The sequence below is a fragment of the Panicum virgatum genome, chromosome 5N (assembly GCF_016808335.1).
Source record: "Panicum virgatum strain AP13 chromosome 5N, P.virgatum_v5, whole genome shotgun sequence".
In the NCBI taxonomy this organism is placed as follows: domain Eukaryota; kingdom Viridiplantae; phylum Streptophyta; class Magnoliopsida; order Poales; family Poaceae; genus Panicum; species Panicum virgatum.
In genome coordinates, this window is record NC_053149.1 from 50313664 (window position 1) to 50337467 (window position 23804).

General features: G+C 48.8%; 2 protein-coding genes across 2 annotated transcripts in view; one reads left to right on the forward strand and one right to left on the reverse strand.

The window, feature by feature from the left end:
* LOC120674365 (ribokinase-like) overlaps window positions 1-10829 on the forward strand; it is a 32219-nt gene extending 21390 nt beyond the window's left edge. Inside the window, exon 4 of the mRNA XM_039955546.1 lies at window positions 10203-10829. Coding sequence (XP_039811480.1) covers window positions 10203-10239 — 37 coding nt within the window. The 3' untranslated portion in view covers window positions 10240-10829. The remainder of the gene's footprint in view (window positions 1-10202) is intronic.
* A 1147-nt stretch (window positions 10830-11976) lies between these two features.
* Window positions 11977-15324, reverse strand: LOC120674364 (probable WRKY transcription factor 48). The gene is made up of 3 exons (XM_039955544.1): window positions 14564-15324; window positions 13063-13215; window positions 11977-12915 (listed from the first exon to the last, which is right to left on the reverse strand). Exons 1-3 carry the CDS (start codon window positions 15070-15072, stop codon window positions 12384-12386), a joined length of 1194 nt encoding a protein of 397 aa, XP_039811478.1. The 5' UTR covers window positions 15073-15324; the 3' UTR covers window positions 11977-12383.
* Between the last annotated feature and the right edge of the window lie 8480 nt (window positions 15325-23804).

Consider the following 23804-nt stretch of genomic DNA (forward strand, 5'->3'; position numbering starts at 1 on the left):
TATATGATAACCTTGTGCTAAAAAAAATCTGAATGATGTCCATGCTGTGCTATAATAAAAAGATCCAGGTGGGTTTGTTTTGTCTCACTGATCTAGTTCGAGACTGCTTGCTATTGCACTTTAGCATGAACTTGGACTAGGCTGTGAATGGCCAAAACTTTGCTTTAAGCTTCTGATGGTTCAACGGACCTAGGCTTAGCATTGGTTGGTAGGAAGTGGCCTGATAAGCAAATAACCCCTGGCACAAAACAAAAGGCTTGCTTGAATTTCAAATGCAATATGTTTTAACCTGCAAGACTTGAGGGCATGAATAATCAAGCTTGTTAAAAGATCCTGTATCGGAAAGAGCTCACTGGTATAGATACTTGCTGGTTTTTGCTTGTCATGCTTTAATGTACTAGTTGGTTGGGCTAAGTGGTGATGCTTTTTATTTTGAAAATCCTAAAAATTGATTGCTCATGTTCTAATATAGATATATTCTCTTGAGCTTTTCTATGCGGTGTCATTATGCTATACCCTCACTGTATATACATGCTAGCACTTGTGAATGCTTTGAGACATGCCTGGAAGCTTGCACTCACTCTTTGCATGACATAGCATATTTTTGTGGGGGAAGAAATTTTTATCAATGATGATGGTTTGGTTTATGTGGACTGTTTGGCTAACCAAATATGATTCATCGGCTTTTAGCCGATTCACAATGATTTTTGTAGCATCGGTTCGGCAAGTGATTGTTTTGCAGGAGAGGCCGTGTGTGTTGATGCTGAGCTGATGAAGCACGAGGATGATCCCATAAGTCAGCGTCATCCATGGAATATGAAAATTAGGACTGATCTGCAACAACATTGGGATTGGTCAATGAAGGCGTGGGGCCGGTTCAAGCAATCGGCCACAAAGTCAGTTGGCTAATAGCTGACCTATTGGCTCGGGGGGGCAAGACCATCAGTGGCATGAGAAGACAATTTGAAGAGATGATGTTCTTATTTGGTTTACGGCTGGCGCTTAGAAGATTCTGTCATATTTGGCCAAACTTGGGGGGCATGTGTTATCGCCAGAATTTGACCAGGATTGGTAGGCCAAATGTCAGAAGAAGCCCACGGTGAAGGAGTCCACTTAGCCAGGCTTATATCATAAGTTTGGCCAAATATGATGATAATTGGGCGCTCAAGGCTCAAGCCGAGATGGAGTTACAGGCCTAATTCATGTTGAAGCCCAGTTTATTCGCGAGGCTGGTTCGGACTGCAGGAAGAGACCGGACGAAAATGGACGCCCCGGTCACATACGGACTCCGTTTGGAGCGTTCTATATATGGATGGAAAGCTAAGGAGATAAGATTTCCAATGCCACAGGAATCACGTCCAGATTCGCTCGGAGTCGACGGGAATTGCCGAAACAATAGGACGACCAGAATTTGCCACAATTATACAACATGTTTCGGTTAATATTTAGAAGCTTCATGAAGATTTGGACCGGTGGAGGAAAGAGTCCAGATCACATTATTTAGTCTTAGAAATCCTTATCAATTTGTAATCTATTATTTTAGGAAGTGTTTGAAGTTGTCTTGCACGACAAGAAGTCTCCGGACTATAAATATGTACCCATATGCTATTGAATAAAGGGGGACGGCATTCGTTTACACACGGCGGGTGTCTCCACCACAACAAACCTCGGCGCACCGCCACCCCTAATCCTAGGGTTTCAACCAAGTAAGCGCCATGCTGCCAAGCGATCAGGGTAGCATTGTTCTTGCTTTTACCTTGGTATTACTCGTACTGAAGCGTTTTTGATGGCGAGTAGTACTAGTTATCTTGATGTTCGTAGCATGTCTTTTAGTAGATTCATCATGCTTTCGTTGCTTATTGTCTACGAATATCATGTTATCTTTACGCGATCATGTCTTAATCTCAAGCTAGCTCTCGTTGCATAGAGTTAGTTGCGTAGAGATAACACCCTGCTTCTTTTCTATCTAATAGATCCGATCTGTTATGGTTGTTCTCATACTCGAGAATTAGCTTAATATCTGCTAGGTTAGGCCTTGCAAACGGGTTGGATGATCCGGTGGTGTAGTAGATGCTTTATCTTGGCCTTGATAGGGATTGTTCCGGGAATCGGCTCTTGCTAGTTCTTAGGCCTCTGTTTTGGGTTTGGGTTTAGTTATCTGTTACGTTCATTAGGCCTAGTCACGTGTAGGATGTTCCGATCTAGCAGTGAAGCTTTACCATCGTAGATTGGATTAGTTAGATTTAATTGAAGCAGTTTCCATAATCACGTGCTTTAATCACTAAAATCAAATACACAGATCTGATCTGACACCGGGACTCGATCGGCTCTTTAAAAGCCGAGGCAAGAGTCGTCCCGGGGAGACGACCCCACGGCTCGGACTAATGTTTACCCGAGTTTATGCATGCAGGCAAACCGTTTGAAGCATGTTCGCACCTTCCTGATCGGGTATAGGTCAGGTGGCACGCCCGGTTTTCCACAAAACCTCCGGGCGCGTGACGGAATTGCGGGCCGTCGACGAGGGAGCAGTGCCTGCCAGCGCCCCAGCAACCTCCCAGCTCTTCGTGTTGCCCGTCGCTACTCGCCGGTGGGTTTCGACCGACAACACATGGCGACGACGTGGATAGCAATGATGACATGTAATTTGACATGATCAATGACGTAGCAGTGACGTGGAAAGTAGTGATGACATGGCACCACATGGATGCTGACATGGACAGTGATGTGGCAGCAGGCACGTGAGCCAATTTGGGCCTCATTTACACAGCCCATATAAACTGCATGATCATTTCAGCCCAACCCAAGATATATCAACAAGAAATTAACATCTCATCACATAAATAAATTTTGATCGAGCATTTAATCACATACAACATTAAATCACATAAAAAAATTTCATCCAGAATTGCTATAAGCTATATTTGAAAGCTAATATGCAATGGCAATATGTACATAACGTGCATCATTTCTCTTTTTCCTGTAGAGGCACTCAAACAAATTCGATGAACTTGTTCTTGATTTTTGTACTTCTCTCCCTGAAAATTGCAAGCATGCAAAGAACTTAATCTTTCTGAAATGGAAAAATAGAGAAGCCAAGCAAAGTGACTCGGATACAAGAAATTAGTTTTTGCAAAACAAAAGGGTATTATAGTTTGTACATATTTATGCATTGACATTCACTCAATATGGAAGAATTGCTGATTTGTCATGCAAATAAACAACTTAACAGCTTCAGTGCTAGTCATACAAATAAACAATCTAACATCTTCTGTGCTCGATGACAAGCACGAGCAGCTACTCAAGATAAAAATAAAATTAAACGACAAGCATTCATCGTATAATCAAAGCTAATAGAATGACAGTAAGAAACATGTACACAGGTGTATATGAAACAAGTGTACAATCAGGAAACCAATTTGATGAAGCAATGTCAAAATAAGACACACTCAAACCTGATGGGATTGCGAGCGTAGCACCTGCCCATCATCTGAGGATATAGCAGAAGACACGATGAGAGAATGATATAGCAACGGACCGAACTGAGGATTTGAGATGGCTAACTGGGGGGGATTCGACATACTTGCGGTAGATCATGGCGCTTGAGCGCATGCTGGAGGAGGTTGGGCTCCAGCCTCTTGGGGTAGCTAGCGCTCTTGCCCGCCGCCGTGGAGGTGGAGCACCAGATGCAGAGATGAGCCACTGACGGTCCGGAGGGATGCTAGCAAAATACAATCAAACACAAAGCAGAGGGGTTAGTGAGAAGGAGATGGAGGGGCGCATCTGGATCCGCCGCCGCCATGTGGTTCGCCGCCGTGTCCGCATCGTCGGCGGTCGCGGAGGTGCTCCTCGCGCTGGTGGAGGAGGCGCAGATCTGAAGGAGAGCGAGGCGCGGGGTGTGTGGGGGTGCAGAAGCAGAGGAGATGGTAAGAAGGGAATGGAGGGGCGCATCTGGATCCACCACCGCCATGTGGTTCGCTACCGAGTCCGCATCATCGGCAGCCGCGGAGGTGCTCCTCGCGCTGGTGGAGGAGGCGCAGATCAGAAGGAGAGCGAGGCGCGAGGTGTGTGGGGGTGCGGAGGAGGTAGGGGGTCGGAGCTCGACGGAGGAGATGCTTTGGATCAGCCTCCACACGGAGCTCGCCCAGGGAGGAGGCACTAGGGGCGCGACCTCCAGCGCCGGGCCTGGCTTGGAGAAGACGGGGATACAGAGCTGGATATTGTACTCGCTTGTCGCGCCACCGCCTGCACACGAGCTGCGCGCGGGCTAACTGGCGGAGAGGGAGGCGGATGAGGACGGAGCGTGGTGCGTGAGCGTGGCGTGCGGCGCCCTTGCACCCTCGGCCCCTTGCAAGCAGCTATGAAGGAGGGGCAGCGGCGGGCGGGGTGCGGCGGATGCGGAGGAGCGGCAGGATCTAAAGATGGATGGGAGGGCAGCTGACCTAGGGTTTGCTGGCCTATTTATACGTCTACAGATCGATCTGAGTCGTTGGATCGGAGATGGACGGTCAGGAGAAGTTGGGCTTTGATGGAAGATGGTTGTAGCTGCAGTTTCGGCCCATTTAATATTTTTCTTTATTTTTCCCATTTTATTGCACCATAATGAAGTAACATATAAAAATAATTATCTTCTATACACTAATATATTTTCTGAATATAATAGACTACATATAAATTGTCTGGTAGAAGTTTTAATAATTTTCAAACTCATTTACTATTTTCCATGGTTTAAATGAATTTTTGCATATTTATTGAAAGTAATTACAATTTGAACTATGTGTACCCCACAAAGATACAAAAAAATTGTAAAGAAATTATATTTAGGCTCATATGTTCCATTGTGTCCCCAAGTGTCGGAGATGGATGAACAATTCAATTGTCTTCTAGGGATAATTCAAACTTCTTTTTCCAAATTACCATATAATAATTACAGTAATATCCAAATCTAGTCAAAAAATTCTATAAATTGATATGACAACATGTTTTTGGTCTTTTAGCTTCCCATAAAAAAATCAAGTAGTTTTAATAATATGTCACTATACATTGTTCACAAATGGATACCTTTCTCACATAGTTTCATATATCTCAAGTCAAACTTTGATATTTGAATACCTCATAAAATGTTCATGCTTGTATGCACCTCAAATTTGGACACCACCTTATGTTGACCATAACAATGAAAAATATGAAATTACATTAGCAATTGTTATGCAAAAAACATGTTTTTCAATTCTCTATTTAATTGGAATAAAAAAATGTATTACGAAAACAATCTAGATATAGCAATTAATGTAAAAAAGCCACTAAATAAAAGATCCAGATTTTAGAAAACTTCAGAAAAAAGAACCATCAAATTTGGAGTTCATATGAGGAAGAAATACCAATTACAAAATTTAATTCCGGATCAAAAAGAAAAAGATGATTCACACATCTGTTCTTCACTGTAGGGCCACGTTGCAACACTATTATATAAAATATTTATTATTCAGCGTAATCACAAAACAAAGGCCTGGCGCATTGGTAGGGCACCCGGGTCTTATCGCCATGCCCCGGGTTCGAATCCCCGCAGTGCTCTATGCCCTACAAGCACAGTTTTTTATTATTTTTCTAAATTAAAGCACCGATATTAGATATAAAGAGATTAATACCAAACTATTTCACAAGTGGTAAGGTACGGCGGTCTGGTCCTGGAGATCAGGGTTCGAACGCTCCGTTCTCTCTTTTTTTACCCCAATTTTTATCTTTTTTTTGTGAGCAGCTCTTTATTTTTCTTATCACCAATTCTGCAGGAGAATTTTTTTCTTCCATCACATGCAAATGAAGGCAACTTATTTTTTTATCTCCTACCTTGCACAACACCCACATTTTTTTAAGAAAAAAAGTAACACATCTTATTTTCTTTAAAATAAGCAACATATTATGGTTTGAGCACCATATCAAATCCGTGACGATTTCTATTTTCATTCTATGGCGTTTTCAGAGATTTGTCATGGAAACTAAGCCTAAATTAGAGCCCATATGAGCTTTTTACAAATCTGTGACGAAAATTCATAAATCGTCATAGATCCTGCCTGTTTATGACGGTGTTCATAAACGTCACAAAAAATTCGTCATGGATCAATGGATTTCTTGTAGTGTTAATATTTCTTGCTTAGCATTTTAAAACTCTGGGATGTCACATTTCGACTACCTCCTATTCCCAGCATGTGGTTAGAACTGTTCAATCCTTGATCAGCGCAGCCAATTTAGGCCCATTCTTGCCTTGTGTCTCATGTGGTTGCTTCTTCCTGGATTTTGGAGGCCTGCCAATTTTCTTCTCATACAAAGGTGGTAGACCATCAACCTTTTCCCATTCACTCTTGTCTCTACAAGGCCATATGTTGAATCCATAGGCTGTATTGAATGTCTGGATTGAGTAGCATGCTGGCAACACAGTTTCAGCCTTGATCCTCTCATGCCTCAAACAAGCAATGGCATGGCTACAAGGAATTCTAGTTAATTGCCACCTCATGCAGTCACATGTTTTTGAGGCAATGTCTACTATGTGGCTGTAGTCTTTCACGTGGACTTAGAACACCTCTTGTCCAGAAGGGATAGCATAACACATATTTGCCCACTCTGCATTCTTTGCCAGCTTCTTACATATGTTTGGGCAGAAAGATCCTACCATCTGATTCACTAATCTTTTTGTTTGTTGTAATGCTTTGTCATCAACTGAGTCTTGATCATCTCAAACATGCTCAAAATTGGAAGCTTCCTTGCATCTATGATGTAACTGTTGAAAACCTCACAGTTGTTCAACAGTATATCACATTTGGAAAATTCTGACAAAAAAGCTCTAACCCAGGTATTTGGAGCCATGTTCTCTAGCCATTTGAATGCAACCTCATCCAATGCTTTCTTTTTTTCCATGTTCCTATTCCACTGCTGCACAAAAGAGGACCTTGCACAAGACGCTGGTTCTTCAACACCTCACCCTTAAATTTTTTTCTAGAAATTAGAATACAGATGTCTGACACAGAATATGTGTTCTCAGTCAGGGAACACCTGCTGTATAGCTAAGATTAGGCCTTTTTGCTTATCAGTCATGATTGTCCATGGCTGGGTAATGTCAATTTTCAGATCATCCTTGAGAGTCTGCATAAACTATTTCCAGGAAGTAAGAGATTCCACCTCAACAACTGCTAGGGCTATTGGATATATATGCAGTCATTTGGATCCATGCCTACTGATGTTAGCAATTGTTCTCCATACTTGGTTTTGATGTGACAGCCATCTAGGCAAATAATTGGCCTGCAACCAACCATGAATACCCTCTTACATGCATCTAATGACATGTAGCATGTGGTAAATCTATTCTCAAAATATTCAGGAAAAATGTAGAACTAGGATTGCTTCTACTCAATTCTTGTCCATAATCCCACAGCATGTCATACTGCTTCACCTCATCTTCATGTATTTCTTTCATGATGAGCCTTCAAGCTCTTGCTAACTTGCTCCTGGAAGGTGTCAGGTTAAGGTCCTTTTGCACTGTCCTGCCAAAGTTGCTGATACTCATCTTGTCATTTTCTCTAAATGTATCAATATACTTAGTTGCAAGCCACTTGGAAGTGCATCTCCTGAGTACCCAATCTTTATGGCAATTGTGACCCCCAAAGTATGTCTTCACTACAAATGATTTGACCCTGCTATCAAATGCAGCATACAAGTTACATGTGCATCCTTCAGCACAATGGGCCCTTAATCTCCTCTTGTCATTCCTTGTTATTTTAATTTCCACTCTATTCCTCACACTGTATTCTGCTATTGCTTGCCTCAACTTCTCTATTGTTGGGAACACAAGTCCAACAGAAAAGGTTGGATTGTTGGCACCAGCTTCTGACCAGCATTTCATCCTAAGCCTATCTTCTCCCTCACCATCTGAATCAGGAAGGTGTAATTCCTCTTCTTCAGTGTCTTCTTCATCCTCAACAACAGATGGGCCACTTATCTCTACCCCCTTCAGCTGGCTTCCTCTAGCCTTCCTGTCCCTTTTCTTCTGTCGTTCCACAACATTGTGCACTGAATCCTCAAATAAATTATCATCACCTTCATGCACCTCATTGTCACTATCTATGAAATACTCATCCTCATAGCTACCTTCATCCTCACATTGTCCAACAACTCCTTTTTTCAAATTTGTATCAAACACTGGCAACTTCTCACCAGGTTTTGGATCATGATAAATAACCTTTCTTGGGCTCAAGACTTTAGGAAGCTCTGTCACTGGATTCATTATTATGTCATCCCAGGTGTTGTCAACAGGTCCATCATGGTCAACATACATTTGCAAAGTCTTGAACCTGTCCACCGTTTTGACCATGACAGTAGCATCATTGTCACAATCTACAATCCTTAATCCATCATCTAATGTCTTCTGAGGCAACAACTAGTAGAACTTCAAGCTTGGGCTCATCTCATATTCTAACTGCTGGACAAAATCCTCAAACCATAATGTTGACCATGTATTAGTTTCAATTCCATCAAACCAGTCCACTTTCTCATCCACATAGGTTCTTAGTTCACCATGCCCAACAAAAAAACCTCCATAATGAATCTCAATACTAAATTCATCATTACCAGTTCCTACATTATGCACAAAATTCAAGGTTCGATCAACAGAAGAACAAACCTAAAGAAAATCGCCCCAAATCAAGACTACAGTACCATCTAAACAAAGCACCACATGAACCCATACACCATGAATCGGTGAACCCTACAATCTACACTATAGAGCACGGCGATCAACTTACCATACTCTGGCGCAGCCTCCCCTTTCCGCCGCAACCTAGCCACCATGGTTCAAGACCTCGACAGCAGAATGGTCCACCACCCAAGTCCTATCCACCGCGCCGCAGCCTCCGCTTAGATAGTCGCTGTCGTGGTCTCCTCTTGGCCTCCGCCCGATTCAGCGCCGTCGAACTCATCGCCGTCGAAAGGGAGGTGGAGGGACGGACGGAGGAAGGGGGCGAGTAGTCGACCTAGAGCAAATTGAACCCGAGGGCCTTTTAATCGGGTTCGTGTGTTTTCAGGGGGGTGATTTGCTATATTACACCCCTTGTCAGTGGCCGATTAGACCAAATTGACACCAAAACAGTGATTAGGCACACAAATGACCGTTTTGCGACTTTAGGGACCGCAGTGACACACCACCACAAGTTTAGAGACCGCTGGTGCACTTTACTTTAGAAAAATATCTTGTAAAGTTTGCCACGGGAAACTAATACGGAATATGCGCCGCTACTGTACACCCCTTCATTTAGGAGTAGTAGTACTGGACTGCATCCGTGGTGGTACTGATGAGCATGCATGTACTCGTGTCAGGTTAGCTGTAACCTGAATTAATTTATTGGCAAGCTAGAATAATGCACTATCAGGGCAACGAATTACTCATCATGTTTTAATATTCAGATAAAAGAAACACCCAGATTTTAGAACCATCGTAGCGCAAGGTTTATAGAAAATTGGTGGTGAACTTTTGACAAATTCAACGCAAGAATTGCCCAAATAAAATACCAAGCCATAGCAATAAGTGATCACCAAGATATACATATGCCCATGCTTTTTAGCAAAAAAACAAGATGTATGGTTTCCTTTGAATATTTTCTTTATTATTATTGTAGCCTTGACGTACACGTACGTATTTGTACATATATTCCGCGTGGACTTTGAACACGGGTCTACTCCGCCGTATTTACTTACCCCTTTTTTTTGCCGGAGGAAAACAGACGCAGACGTACGGAACCTCGCTCGCTCGCTGGGCAAGTTGGTGCACACCTTGCGCTGTGCCTTTTAATGCTTTTGACCTTCTAGTAGTCCGGTTCCGGTAGCCATCAGCAGCAGCGCCATTGGCCATGTTGCTTGCGTCCCCGGACTTCCAACCATGTCGCTCATCCTCCTCCTCCATCTCTCACCTCCAGTCCCACGGCTTTCCCCATCACCGTCACCTTGTAATTCCCTCCAACCATCAAAAGGTAAACAGCACAATAAAAAGCAGAATAATCATCCATCAATATATAGCAATTATATCGATATATAACTCTAAGTTTTGGAAGAAAAAAAGTTATGGTCTATTACTATAGCTGGTACAGGATTGAAATTGAGGGCAATCTCTCTGTAGTTTGTGGTCTGTATGTTGCAGAAATAAACTCTCATATCATTCGGACAAAGAGGAACAGTGTACTACATATCCCATGCATGTAGATGGGCCTCTCCGAGAAGATGAGTTGCTGTTGCACCCTCCAGTACAAAAAGGCACGTACGAATTGAAACGAAGGAGAGCGAAAAGGCACAATAATAAAGCTACATCCAGCAGCGAGGGCCTAAAGCTAGCTACTCCACTCGACAAGAACGTGTCATGGTTGATCGATGAACTGGTCCATCAGGATCCCTGACTAGTGCTTCTGCGTGCTCGCTACTGGTAAAACAAGGCAGCTAGGGACGCATAATTGCCCTGCTTGACGAGCGAGTATCCGGTAGTACGGTGTCTCTGAAAGTACAATGCATGTGCATGCGCCGTGGATCGGAAGAGATCGAGAGCATCTAGACAGCTTTTGCCTCACACCAATTAATGGGATGAATGGTCACCAAAGTAGATTTGCCCTTGATCAGGGGGTGGAGAGCTTTTAATTAAACAAAGGTGATTTCTGTCACATGCGTGTTAATTAATGTTCCAATAGACTAGCTAGTTTGACCAAGCAAGTGCATTTATCCAGAACTTGATACTCCAGATTAGAATTGTGTGTGTTAGATTGAGAGAGCAAATTAATAAATCAAGCAATGGAGATGGAATATTTGAACTTTTTTGTTAACATTATACTACTAATGTCCTCCATATTCACTCGCTGTTCGAAATTTAGACACAGTTCGACGATGAGTCTCTATCAGTCTCGATCGTAGTTTGTTCTGGAAACTAAAGCTTCAACATCGTTGTATATCTCTAAGAAGCAATGGATATGCATTTCGAGGCAAAATTAAACAAGCCGTCTGTGTATGTCATCATACCTATCTGACCTACTCCATGTCTACCAAAAAAACTGTGTCATATTTCATGCTGCATGTTTGACCGGTACAAACGACATCTCCTTGCACCAGACGGAAAAAAAAAAGAAAACAGGTTGAAATTTATAATTCGGCTGACCAACAAACAAGAATTCTATGACCTCTCCACATCACAAACTAACACACAACTCTTGTTATGAACGAGTGGCACACACACCACTGATGAACAGTATGGAGCTAGCTAGTATGATGCAGAAGAAGGTCGTCCCAACACCCCAAACCATCTCTATTCTCTACCACGTTCTGAATTAGGTGTTCTCTCTAGCCACTACCTCTCGCTATTTCAGCGACAGTTCTAGCGTAAAACATGCAACCGTGCGACGACTCAACGATGGATCGAGCGATCTTCTCGACCCGAAAGCGTACGCGCAGGCCCGTCCAAACCCTCGATCAATCATACACGCTCGCGCACGGCGATTCTAGTTCTAGGTAGGCAGGTTCACATCACTACTATAGGCATGGGTAGGGTAGTAGTACTACTGGTACTGGCTCTCGCTTGGAACGACGTGACCGCTGCTAGCTTGCACGAAACAAAACAAGGGGCAAAATGACGCTCGCTGCTTTTTCCATAACAACTCTCTCTTTGTACCAACCACACGAACAGCCCCATCGCGCATGACGAATGAAACAGCCATCAGCTAGCAAGGATAGCACACGATCATCGACTCACGCAGTAGTACATCTTCCTGCCATCAAGAGGCGATTAAGGACATCCACATCGATGGATGCACGATCATCATCCAGCAATTTTGAAGAGCTAGAGAGAAGAAAAAAAGTTGGTGATTAGTCCGTGCGTGGCCTCTGATTGAGCAGCAATGAGGCTACCAAACATGTGCTCAGATGTAGTAGTGTTGTATTAATGGAAATGGACAGGAGGAATGCAAGGAGGAGCTAGCTAGCATAAAATTATCATAGCCCACGGGCAGCACTGCAGCAGATAGCTAGAGTGCGCAATGCATGCATGAGCTGGGGTTGATTAGGTACATGTACAAGAACCGCTAGTACTATACACCAGCAAGGACTAGCTAGATCATCATAGAAATGGTACACGAGACCCGGCGCCAGGAAACTCTGTAGCGGCATGCATGTGTCTCGCGGCACAGGAGGCGGGGAAAAACAAATAAGAACCGATTCATTCTAGAGAGGAGTAAATCGGTGGGGGAAAAAGGGGATTAATAAAGAGGTTAAGCATTAACAAGAACCAAATTAAGTACTGGTATCTATCTAGCTTGCTTCCTTCTCCGTCCATTAGCTTAATTGCCTGTGGTGGGGTGATGACCATCAATTCAGGGCTGGATGTTGCCGCCGTTGCTGTGGACGAAGGGCGGCGGCAGCATGTCCTGCAGGAGCCCGAAGTCCTGCGCCATGAAGTGCTGCATCTGGAGCGACGGGGGAGACGACGAGGCGGTGGTGGTGGCTGCGGCGGTGGTCGCGCCCGCGACGGTGCTCATCGGACCGCTCATGCCCTGGGACGACGCGAGGCCTATCGCCGGCGGCACGGTGTGGTGGTTGTGGGCGTCGCGGGGCGGCAGGAGGCCCAGCACGTCGATGACGCCGCCGCCGACACCAGGCCGCCCGAACGGCGCGCCCATCTGCGGCAGCGGCGGGAAGGCGCCGCCGAGGTGGTGGCCGCCGGCGCCGGCGTGGTGGTGGTGGTGCAGCTGCGCGGCGAGGAGGTGGGTGCTGCCGCGGAGCGTGGCCGAGATGGGGTGCGTGTGCTTGCCCTCGTACGTGGTGATCACCACCGCCGGGTCCTGGTACGACCGCTCCACCCGCTTCTTCACCGGGCACTTCTGCGTCGTGCACCGGTAGTAGCTCCTGCACCCGTTGCACACGCACGCACCACCATTAGATCGACGACCATTTCTACAGCCTACCCATCGTTCATGTACAAGCAGGCGCAGACGGTAGATGAAACACCAAGCAAGTGTGCATGAATAATAATGCGACGACCAGTGCATATACCTGGGGTACGGGCTGTTCTTGACGGCCTTCTGGCCGTACTTGCGCCACCGGTAGCCGTCCTCGAGGTGGTCGACCTCGCTCTTGGTCATGAACGCGAACCGCGGCTGCCGCTGCCGCTTCTCGCCCTTGCCCTTGGCCTTCCCCGCCGCCGCCCTGCAAGCAAGCAAGCGACCAGTCGCGTCAGCTCCTCGATCTCGCCCGCGTCCGATCCCCCGCCGGCCCGGTCAGCGGAAAGCGATGAATCGATCGGCGCGGGGGATTTCGTTCACACTACGATTCCGAGCCGTTCAAACGCGGTTGTTGGCTAGCTCGGCCGGGGCGTGCGAATCAGCGACACTAGAGTAGTGCACATGGTTTTAACAGGTTCACACTGTGTGCACACCCCCTTTTTCTGCTCGCTCGCCCACACCTTTTCCTCCTCTCTGCGGCCGATTTGTATCGGGATTTTTGCCATGCTAGATTGCACCAGAAAGGGAGCTGGGCAAATCCCTATAGCGAGGGGGAGGAATATCTCTAGGCCTGCAAGAGGGGGCTGCAGCTTTTAGACTACCGGACCATTCTCAAGAGATCTTGGGGTGTTTTGGGTGTATGATCTTGGTAAAAGGGTAAAAGGAGGAGCCAGAAACGAACGAAAAATTCCGGGGTGCAAATCTTTTGGCCAAGTGGAAGAAGATGCATGTTCAGGCTAGCTAGGCGTTTAGCATGAAATCCAGAAAGCAAAAGGGAAAGGGAAGAGGCGTATGGAACTACTAGCGGATTAAGCTATACTATTATACACTGACCGACTCTCTTTTTTTTCGTATTTGTTTTCTTATGGCATGCGGCTGTATCTGCGAGTGTGAAACCCAAGCCCAAGTTCACACCTTTGGCTTGCCGCTACCTTAAAAAAAGAAACCAAGAACAAAAAGAAGGAACAAAGAATAGAAGAAGAATGAATGACCGACTGACTGACCGACCGGTAGGCAAAGGAAGGGAGCAGAATCTAAGCCACAGAAACTGACACGTCTGATCTTGATGCAGGATCACCCAAAAGCACTTCGACTGTTCGACAGACAGATAGGTTCCGATGAGCCGAAAGATCTATCGAGAGGTTAGGGGCCGTTTAGTTCCCAAACCAAATTTTTTTAGTGTCACATCAACGGTTTAATTAGATGTCTTGAAACCGCGATACGAATTTTTTGAGGCCTTTGACCGCATAATTAGCACATGGGGTACTGTAGCACTCATGGCTAATCATACACTAATTAGACTCAAGATTCATCTCGTCGTGTACATCCAAACTGTGTAATTAGTTTTGTTGTTTAACTACATTTAATACTCCATACATGTATTCAAAGAGAAAGTCACAAATTTCGATTCAAAGAGAAAGACACAAATTTCGAGTTGAAAATTTTTTGGAACTAAACGCCCCCTTAGCGAAAAAGCTAGAAAGAAGGTTCCCAGGATTTGCAAGAAGAAATTGAGGATGAGCAAGAATTCCCTCCCGGGTCATGCTACTCACCCTTTCTTGCTCTTGTCAGCGTCGTCCTCCCCCTTGCCGCCGAGCTCCTTGCTCTCCTCCCCTTCTTCCCCTTCCTCCTTCTTGAGCGAGTCCTCCTCCACGGCGCCGAAGCCGCCGCCTCCCCCTCCCCCTCCGCCGCCACCGCCCGCGGCCTCGCTCGAGGACGACGACATCGACGACGTGGTGTTGGGCGTGACCGGCGCCGTGCCGCCCCCGCTGGGCGTGGGCGTGAGCGCGGCGAAGCCTCCCCCGCCGCCTCCCGTGCCGACCACCAGCAGCTCCCTCTTGACGACGACGTCCCCGGGCACCGGCAGGTCCAGCGCGCGGCACAGCAGGTCGTAGTCCATCCCCACGCCCGGCGCGCCCGCGTGCAGGTAGTAGTCCGCGAACCACGACGCCGGCGCCTGCTGCTGCTGCTGCGCCATCATGTCCCCCGGGCCCGGCGCCGCCGGCCGCTGCGCGAACAGCGACGCCAGCTCGTCGTGGAAGTGGAACTCTCCCGACGACATGGTGGCCGTGTCCGGCGCCGCCGCCGCGTGCGTGGAAAGAAGGCGCGCTGCTGCTGCTGCTGCTGCGACTGGTTCTTGGCGCCTGCTCACTTACCAAGGGCGAGGGAGGGAGGGAGGGAGGGATCAAGATGGCAAGGGATGCAAGGAAGCGGGCGTCTACGGGCTATATGTGTAGTGGGGGCGTAGTGAGGCGAAAGGGATTGGGGACTGTTTGTGTGTACGTGATGCGTGTGCGCGAGAGAGGGCACGGCTATAACTAGGTGTGTAGCGAGGTGGTGCGCGTACAGATATACTGCTAGAGATGGATGGGGGTGACGCCGTGATGGAGAGATAGGGGGGTGGATCATGGATGGTTGGGTGGGAGGATTTTTTTTTTTTGTTCTGTTCTCTCTCTTACCAGCTGCTTTTGGGGTTAGCTTTTTGTTTAATTGATCCAGCTTTTGTGACAGAAACTACTAGTAGTACTAATGTCTTGTTTAGAAATTTTTTGAAAGAACATCTTTCTATATTTGAAGTACTAAATATAGATTAATCACAAAATAAATTACAGAACTCGTCTGTAAATCGCGAGACGAATCTAATGAGGCTAAGTAATCCATCATTAGAGGTTGTTTACTAAAAAAACTCGGCCGGGTGGGGAAAGACCGCCCCACCGGTATTAAGTTAAGAAGAAGCCTCGGCTTCCCCGACCGAGAAAATCCCCGAACCTCAGCCCCGCCCCGACACTGGGAACCGTAACCCCTGGGAATTGCCTGGGCCATACACAGTCCTCAGGCCGACCTGGGCCGGCTCTTAACCAGTGTTTTGGCACACGGGATCGGCGAGAGGATTTTTTTAACCACAGCCTGAAATTCGCTCCCACGGGGATTTGAACTCAGGACCTGTGGAGTGCCGCTCGAGTGTCTTAACCGCTAGGCTAAGCACCATTTGGCAGAGGTTGTTTACTGTAGCATTACTGTAACAATTTAGCGTCTAATTACGGCCTAATTAGGTTCATTAGATTCGTCTCGCGATTTACAGGCAAACTGTGTAATGCGTTTTTTTATTTCGTCTAGATTTAATTCTCCATGCAGGTGTCGAAAAAAATTAGAATTTTGAACTTTGCAACTAAACAAAGGGTAATTGATTAGGCCCAAACGACATGTCCATTTCCCGGCCTCTTTCCCTCTCCCCTCCCCTGGAGTTATGCGCTTGTTTCCGTCGCAAGATGCAACAATTATCGGTGGGCTATACCTCACCCTCTATTCTCTTCGACCTTCTCCCCTCCCTCTCTGTCTCTAGGCTAGACCACCACACCAGTGAGCAGTAGTAATAATGCAGGATTACCAGCGGAAGCAACAGTAGTGGCGCAGCGGGAGAGGGAACGGTCCACGGTCACGGGCGCGGGGCAAGCCATGAGTCAGCGGGCGCGGCACCGGCGGCAGCCGGTCACGTCGGGTCAAACGGCACGCCGCGGTCAGACGTTCACACCCGCCACGTGGCGGTGGCCGGTTTGACCGGGCCCGACCCCCGCCGGCCTCCTGACGCCAGCGTGACGCCACGCCGCCTCCGCCCCCGTCCGATCCCCAGCCGACGGCCGCTGCTGCTGCCGGTGGCGGTCGCGCCAGGGGGGGGGATGCGATCGACGCGACGTGCCTGCTGCCTGGCCTGCAGCTGGAAGGCGCCGCGGCCATGGACATGTGCGGCGCGGCGCGGCGCGGCTAGGCAGGGGCCAGGGCCGGTCGCAGTCGCATCGCGGGGGTCCGGTCCTCCGGTCAAGGCGTCTGGCCGGCGGGGGCCGCCGCGTTCCCTGGCGCAGACGGTGCGTGGCGCCGCGACGTCAGGGGGGCATCGGGAAGGAAATTTTTGTGCAGGAGCAGGAGTCGCGTACCACGGCGGCAGGAAATCCAATCATGGAAAAGGGGTCGCCGTGACAGGGGACCTATAAGCCCTGTTCGGTCTGCCCCCCTCCCGCCCCATTCTTTCAGCGTGGGGGGATTTTATTTTCGAGCGAGCACGAACAATCATGGAAAAGTGCGCGAAACGCATGTTTGAGCGACCCATCCGCCTCCTCTTTTTGCTGCGCCCGCACGCACGGCGACCGGCCGGGCGCATTCAAATGTTCGGTGCAGGGAGCATGTGGATGGACTGGACGCATGCACAGTGGCAGCAGTAGGAATGCATGCTATTCTGGGATAGGAATTCCCTGCTCGATCCCCTGCAGAACTCAACTGTTCAGATCTACGGCGCTGGTACTGCCAGAATGCATGGCTACGATCGATCGATCGATCTTTTTTTTGTTTTGAATAAAGCGATCGATCGATCTACGACTTCAGAGTTCAGACACGGAAGGGAAGCGGTAACAGGGTAGAAAACCAGCATGTCTTGGGGGACTGTACCTGCGCGCAGAGTTACGCCGCGTACGTACATACGCCGCCCGGCCCGTCGGCGAATTCGAGTCAAAGCCCCGGGCCGGCTAATAAAGGAGCACGCTAGCCGGAGCGTGTAGATCCGAAACCCCAAAGAATCACGTGTGTTACTGTTACCCCAAATGTGATCGGCCAGCCAGCAGCTCGTGCGTCGATCGTTGCCCGTTGCCTCACCAGCCGAGAGCACGAGGTCCGGACGAACGCGCAGCCAGCTCGGCCTGCACGCGGCGCCCAAGCGCCGGTGTGAAAACGCCGAGCACCGCAAGGGTGGCGCAGCCTCTGAGCCTCGGCGTCCCAGGAAACAAAAAACCGTGTGCTCCCAACCCAGCAGCCGCGCGCGCCCGGCGAATTAAACAAGAGCGGCTGGCTCCAGGGCGGGCGTGGCATCTGGACGCGTCCGGTGCCGGTGCCGCGCGTAACGTAGCGCGCCGTGTGATCGCGTGATGTGAATCCCGCGCGCTCCATCGTTCCGGCTCCGATCGACCGATCGCGCCGCCCAGTACACGGTACGAGCGCCCCTGCTGTTTCACGGCGGGGTGTGGGGCGGCCGGCGCCGATCGGCCGACCAGCGGACGTGCCGGGTCCGGATCTGGGCAGGCGGCCGGTGCGGTGTGGATCGGCGCCTCGGCGGCCATCGATCGATGTGGATCGATCGGGCAGGCGGCACGCGCAGCCGGCCGATGGCGCTGGCGCCTGCGGCGTACGTGGAGGCGGTGGGGGCGCGGCCTGGCCCTGACCCCGGCCCGCCCCCCGCGGCGCGCGCGCATTCAAGGCGCGGGGGCTAGCGCGGCGGCAGGTGATGACGGGGGGAGAGTTTGGTGGGTGCGCGCCTGCTTTTTGTCTCGGAAAGCCCGGTCCAGCCGGGGACGGCGACGTCCTGCCGCCGGTCGGTCCCTGGCCGGGGCCCAACCGTTAACGTACCCGACCCAGCCACTGGCCGGTGGCCACCGCTGCTGCGCGCCAACCCGGCCGCGTCGTCGATCGCGCAGCAGCAGCGGGGCGAGCCCCCCACGCCTGCCGCCTGCTGCTTCCGTGCGCTTCGATCGGCCTAGGTCCCGTTGATTGGCCGGGTCGATCGACCGCTTTGTTTAACCGCGCGGCTATTCCTGCGCTCTGATATATGCCGTCGATCGATCCACCCACCGCCAAAGCTGCTACATACGTACGGCGTGGGTGCTTCGTACGTACTCCTATTCAATTCGTCGCGTGCCAGTTGGGCTGTGTTTAGTTGCAAAATCTATCTCTAAACTTCACTATTCATCTATCACATCAAAAAAAAAATCTTATGCATGGAAAATTAAATATAGGTAAATAAAAAAACTAATTGCATAGTTTTGATGTACGTTGCGAGACGAATCTTTTAAACCTAGTTAGCCTATAATAAAATAATATTTACCACAAGCAAACGAAAAATTCTACAATATACTACAATATCCGTTGTGACCCATTTTACCAATTTTTGCGGATCTAAACACTAGGCGATCGGTGTGCGCTTTTGGCTGCTTTCAGAGTACACCACAACGTACACGTACGGACGCCGCCGTGCTGATGGGGCTCTCGCTGCATGCATTACTGATGATGATGGACCCTGCTGCTGGCCAATTTGACCCTGTGTGCTGATCTCTGGTCTACAGCACAGTTCATAATTAGTCTCGTGTGATCACGCTATATATTATGAAAGATTTGAGCCTGCTGGTTGGCTTCGAGTAATTAACTAATCGCACGAGCTTAATGCGGCGAGAATATTCACACCGCACCCACCGGAATGTAACATGAGTCATGACCTGACCTCAACGACCGTTCGATCGAGATGGATTAGTGGGAGATCGGATCGGACATGCTGCTAGTAGTAGTAGGAGTATCACTCACACCGGCAGATGTATCTAGCTAGACGTGTAGCTTCTGCCATGGGAAAAGGCTAACCGAGGTGGAGAAAGGATCAGAGGAACGGGTCCACCAATGCAAGTTTGGCATGGGCTGTGTTTAGATGAGGGGAAAAGGGGGAGAAAAAGTCGCATCAGTCGCTGTAGCACTCTGTAGCACTTTTCGTTTTTTTTTTGTAAATATTGTCCTACCATGACCTAACTAGGCTCAAAAGATTCGTCTCGCAACGTACATCAAAACTATGCAATTAGTTTTTTTATTTAACTACATTTAGTACTCCATGCATGGGTTATTTGCTATATTTAATGTTTCGATGTGATAGGAGATGTGATGGATGTGATGGAAAGTTTGGAAATTTTGTGGGAACTAAACACACCCATGGTGGGAGCAGGGGGTTGAAGCCCCATCAACTCCTGGTCTAACCTGGGGTTGCTTAGCCGACTATGGCCGTCACCAGCCATCTAGAAAAGATCGACGACCGAGAGGTGATCTGACATGGAGGAACTGGTATCTATATATCCTCCTCTCTCAGGATAGTGGTATAGGTGTAGCTGCAAAAACGTGACCCCCTAACACCACCATGTTTCTTGTCCACTCCACGCTGGTCAGGTCCATGGAAAAAAGGCCTTTCTTAGATCAGCCTGGCATGCGTGAAGGCATGTAGCCCCTATTTTGGACTTGAAAGCAGCCGCTTGTTCCGCCTAAGAAAAGTAGTTGCATGACGCAGGGCCCCCTGCTCCAAACCTTGGATCGATCTTGTCGTGAACAGACAAGTCCATGATTTTTTTTTCTTTGAAACGGCCAGCGCGCTCGTTCCACTTGATTATACTGGTTTCCTTTATGACATAGTTTCGTCCCATTAAGAGTTCGATTTTGCATTTTAAAAAGTCTCACAAAAAATGTCACCTTAGATATTAGAGTATCACCTAAGTATTAACTATTAAGCATGCTAGCTATGACAAGTCGTTAGATTTTATTTTCCATCCTTGATTAATTACGTGCATGTCTAATTATCTTACATAGCAAGTCTTCAAATTTGATTTTTTTTAAAAAATCATTAATTACATGCATACTAGCTAATATTCTTACCGATACATTTCTTCAAAAAAAATAATACGCTTACGGATACACGGCAAAAACACCTAATTAGATGATGAGTCGATTCAATAAGGGCGCAATTTCACTCCGTTTTTTTACTCCATTATCCGCAATTCAAACACATGCTCCGTTATAATCCATGACTTTGCAATTCAAACATTCACTCCGTTTTTTTTATAGATATCAACACATACTACATTATCCACAAAATCATGGATTATATTGTAAATCAAAGATACTGAACAGTTGCATCCTTCATTTAAAAAAACAAGAAAGAACCACAAAGAAGAAAAATAGAGAGGGAGAGCCGGAGAGGGCGGGGCATTTATGGGGGTAGGAGGGATGTCCCTATTATCCGGTAGATATGATTCTTTGACAAAACTGAAGTTAAACTTAGGGGAAGCATCCAAGCCCAAGGTCAAAATCGCAAATCTGAAGGCGCACAGGCGAATAAGCGCCACAATGATATGCGGGACGCTCTCGCCCATATAGTTTATCAGCCGGCGATCCTATAGGCGGAGCACAGCAAACCTGTCAACGGGCGGAGGCCAGAAAACCAACTGCTAATCAGCGTATCGTACCGTATCCTATGCTCATCAGCCTCCTCCTCCTCCGACGACGCCCCCAGGCAAGTTGGCCCGAGTCTAATCCCTCTCTGCGCATCCTGTGAGTGACATGTGAGTGTGACTCATGTTACTGTCCACGCGAGACCTAATCCGATCCTCCCACGGTTTGACTCGTTCCAAGGTCTCTCTCTTCTCTCGTCTAGCTAGTCTTAAACTTTATAACAATCTGATGTAGTATCATTCCGGGGAGAAAAGTATAGAGATCTTCGAATCTAGAGAACGTTGGGAAACGTCCGACCCGCCTGGTGTTTTTTAGACCGAATCACTTACTAGAATACTGCGGCGTGGCCTCACCTGCTCCACATCGACCGTCGCCGGGCCGCGGCCGCGGAGAATATGTGCATTTGAAAATGCCTCGCCGGGGAGACACGGCGGCGCTCCGGCGGGCGTCAGCGCGTACGAAAGATTCCGGTGGCGCGGAGCGGCTGGATTTGTTTTTGTGTAGTTCGTGACGCATGCAGTGTTCTCAGCCGTGTTTTGGGACACAAGTTTTTATTTTCTACCGTGCGTTTGTGTTCTTTTCGAGGCGAGGTTTCGGCGCGTGTGGGGAATCTACCCAACATGCATGATCGGCATCTACTCCGGTATGGCACGTGATTCGAACCGGAGTAATCTCATGGCAACACGTATTGTACTGTTATAGGAGCAACGTATACGTACGGTTCTGCAGCGTCGTGTCCGTGTCTCGGAGTAAGGTAGTACTCCAGCTTGACAACGTTGACCGACGAGTAACAGTATGTAGATTGTAGACGTAGTGCGCGCGGACTCGAGCTGCCCGCCAGGAATTCCATTAGCGAGATGGAGATCTCCCGGTCCGGTCCGATCCCAATCCCATGACCAACAACGCATCGACCGGCGCAGATATAGCAGCCGCACCCACCGCGCGCGCACGTCCCTCTCGGCGGCGCGCGCCCCGCCCGCCCGTCGACGTCGCCATCGCCCGACCCATCCGTCGTCGTCGCGCCGCCCGCCCGTCGACGTCGCCATCGCCCGACCCATCCGTCGTCGTCCATCCGGCATCCGCCCTCGCGACGCGCGCGCGCCGGCCGGCCGGCCTGGCGGACCACCCGCGGACGGACACGCCCCCGCGCGCGCTGGCCCGCGGTCCACGCCGCCGACGCCGCCCCCCGCAAGCTAGCTCCCATTCGGCACGTTGCCTTGGCCCCGGCCCCGCTCGCTCCGCGCTCGCCACGGCTATGGCATGGTGACTTTCTCGGGGATGAGAGCACAGCGGCCGGTGACGACGACGCCGGCCGCGCTGATGGACCCGTCGTGGGGCGGGACGGGAACACGTGGTTCTCCCGGACGCCGCGCCCGCGCGCGCACCACGCACCAGCAAAGCAATCCGCCGTCAATTCAGGCTTGCACGGCTAGGGCAGCCACCGACCGTGACATGCGCCGAACCGTACCCCCAAAAGGTCACCCTACTACTCCACCACCACATGATCAGTCCGATCACTCTCTTCTATCCATGGCGACGGAATCAGCACAGCCTAGATCAGATGGCTAGCAAGCTGCAATGATGCTAGCTAGCCGTTAGCTAGTCCTCCTACCAGAGATCGATCGAGCAGCACTAATAAGTATCTCGACATGTCGAGATTAAACTACGCTTTTTATGCGCACGATGTGAGCTTAGCAGTTTGGCCTGTGCTCATCAGTCTCCATCGGAATGAGTGACAGCCGCCACCCGGAGCTAACTTATTCTGTGCTAGCTTTCACTCGCGCGCATGTGAAAAGAGGTACGTGCACGCAACATACGTTTGCGGTTTGCCGTGGCTGCCGGCTACAGAGCGAGATAGATCCTACGAGCAGTGAAAGTGATCGGACTGGCTGCTAGGCTTGCCGAACGCATAGCCCTAGCTGTTTGGTGGCGATTCGGCCGGCAAAGCATCCGCAATCAACTCTAACCCTTGTACTTATTCGTCGAAAGCGAGCGAGGCAGGAAACCACATGTAGATCTACAACAGTATCGCTATCTCTAGCTTGCATTGTACTAGTATCTCGCAGCTGTATACCGTTGGTCCTACGCTGCTAGCTCCTACTACTACTAGTAGCTTAATTTTCTTGTAGGTGCTCGATTAAGTTAATCGGTTAATAAAGTTTTTGTAAAATAAATTGCTTTGTTTTGCTTGGGTTGCGGAAGCGGTGGAAGTTAGCCTTAATTAACAATTTACCGAGCACTGCACGAAGATCTTGGGAGGGCTTGAATTTGATGCTTGCACGGCAGGGAACAATCAGGGGCGTGGGAGTTGAAATAGTTTATTGCATATGGGCTTGACTTGATCTGGTTAGACAGGCTCACAGACCTAACAAACCACCACCCATCATCGATGGAGAGTCAAACGCTGCTCTTGGACCGCCAACATGTTCACCTTGGACCAGTGACGTCGGCCTCCCATGAGCATGACGTACGCCAACATGTATATGCACCGGTTTAACTGTTAATAGTCGCACTGCTGGTACATTACTACTGTTCAGCTGTTTACATGTCGTATCATTTGTTTTACAAAATAGGATTATATATCTCTGCACATAAAAAAAATCACACTGTTCCTCCATATAAATAAATAACACGACCCACAAATTATTTTGACACAATTTTTGTCATCTTTATTGAGACCCCTCTTAGCTTCTTCTTGCTCAACGGGCCAGTCCTGCACAGGTTAGCAGGTACGTGTCAGCTGTGCACGAACAGTATGCTCCGCGATAACGATGA

Coding starts and splice junctions, on each gene's coding strand:
- LOC120674364 (XM_039955544.1), bottom strand. CDS start 15,072: ATGTCGTCGGGAGAGTTCCACTTCCACGACGAGCTGGCGTCGCTGTTC. Junction 13,216..14,563: donor GCTGACAAGAGCAAGAAAGG/GTGAGTAGCATG, acceptor GCTTGCTTGCAG/GGCGGCGGCGGGGAAGGCCA. Junction 12,916..13,062: donor AAGAACAGCCCGTACCCCAG/GTATATGCACTG, acceptor CAACGGGTGCAG/GAGCTACTACCGGTGCACGA.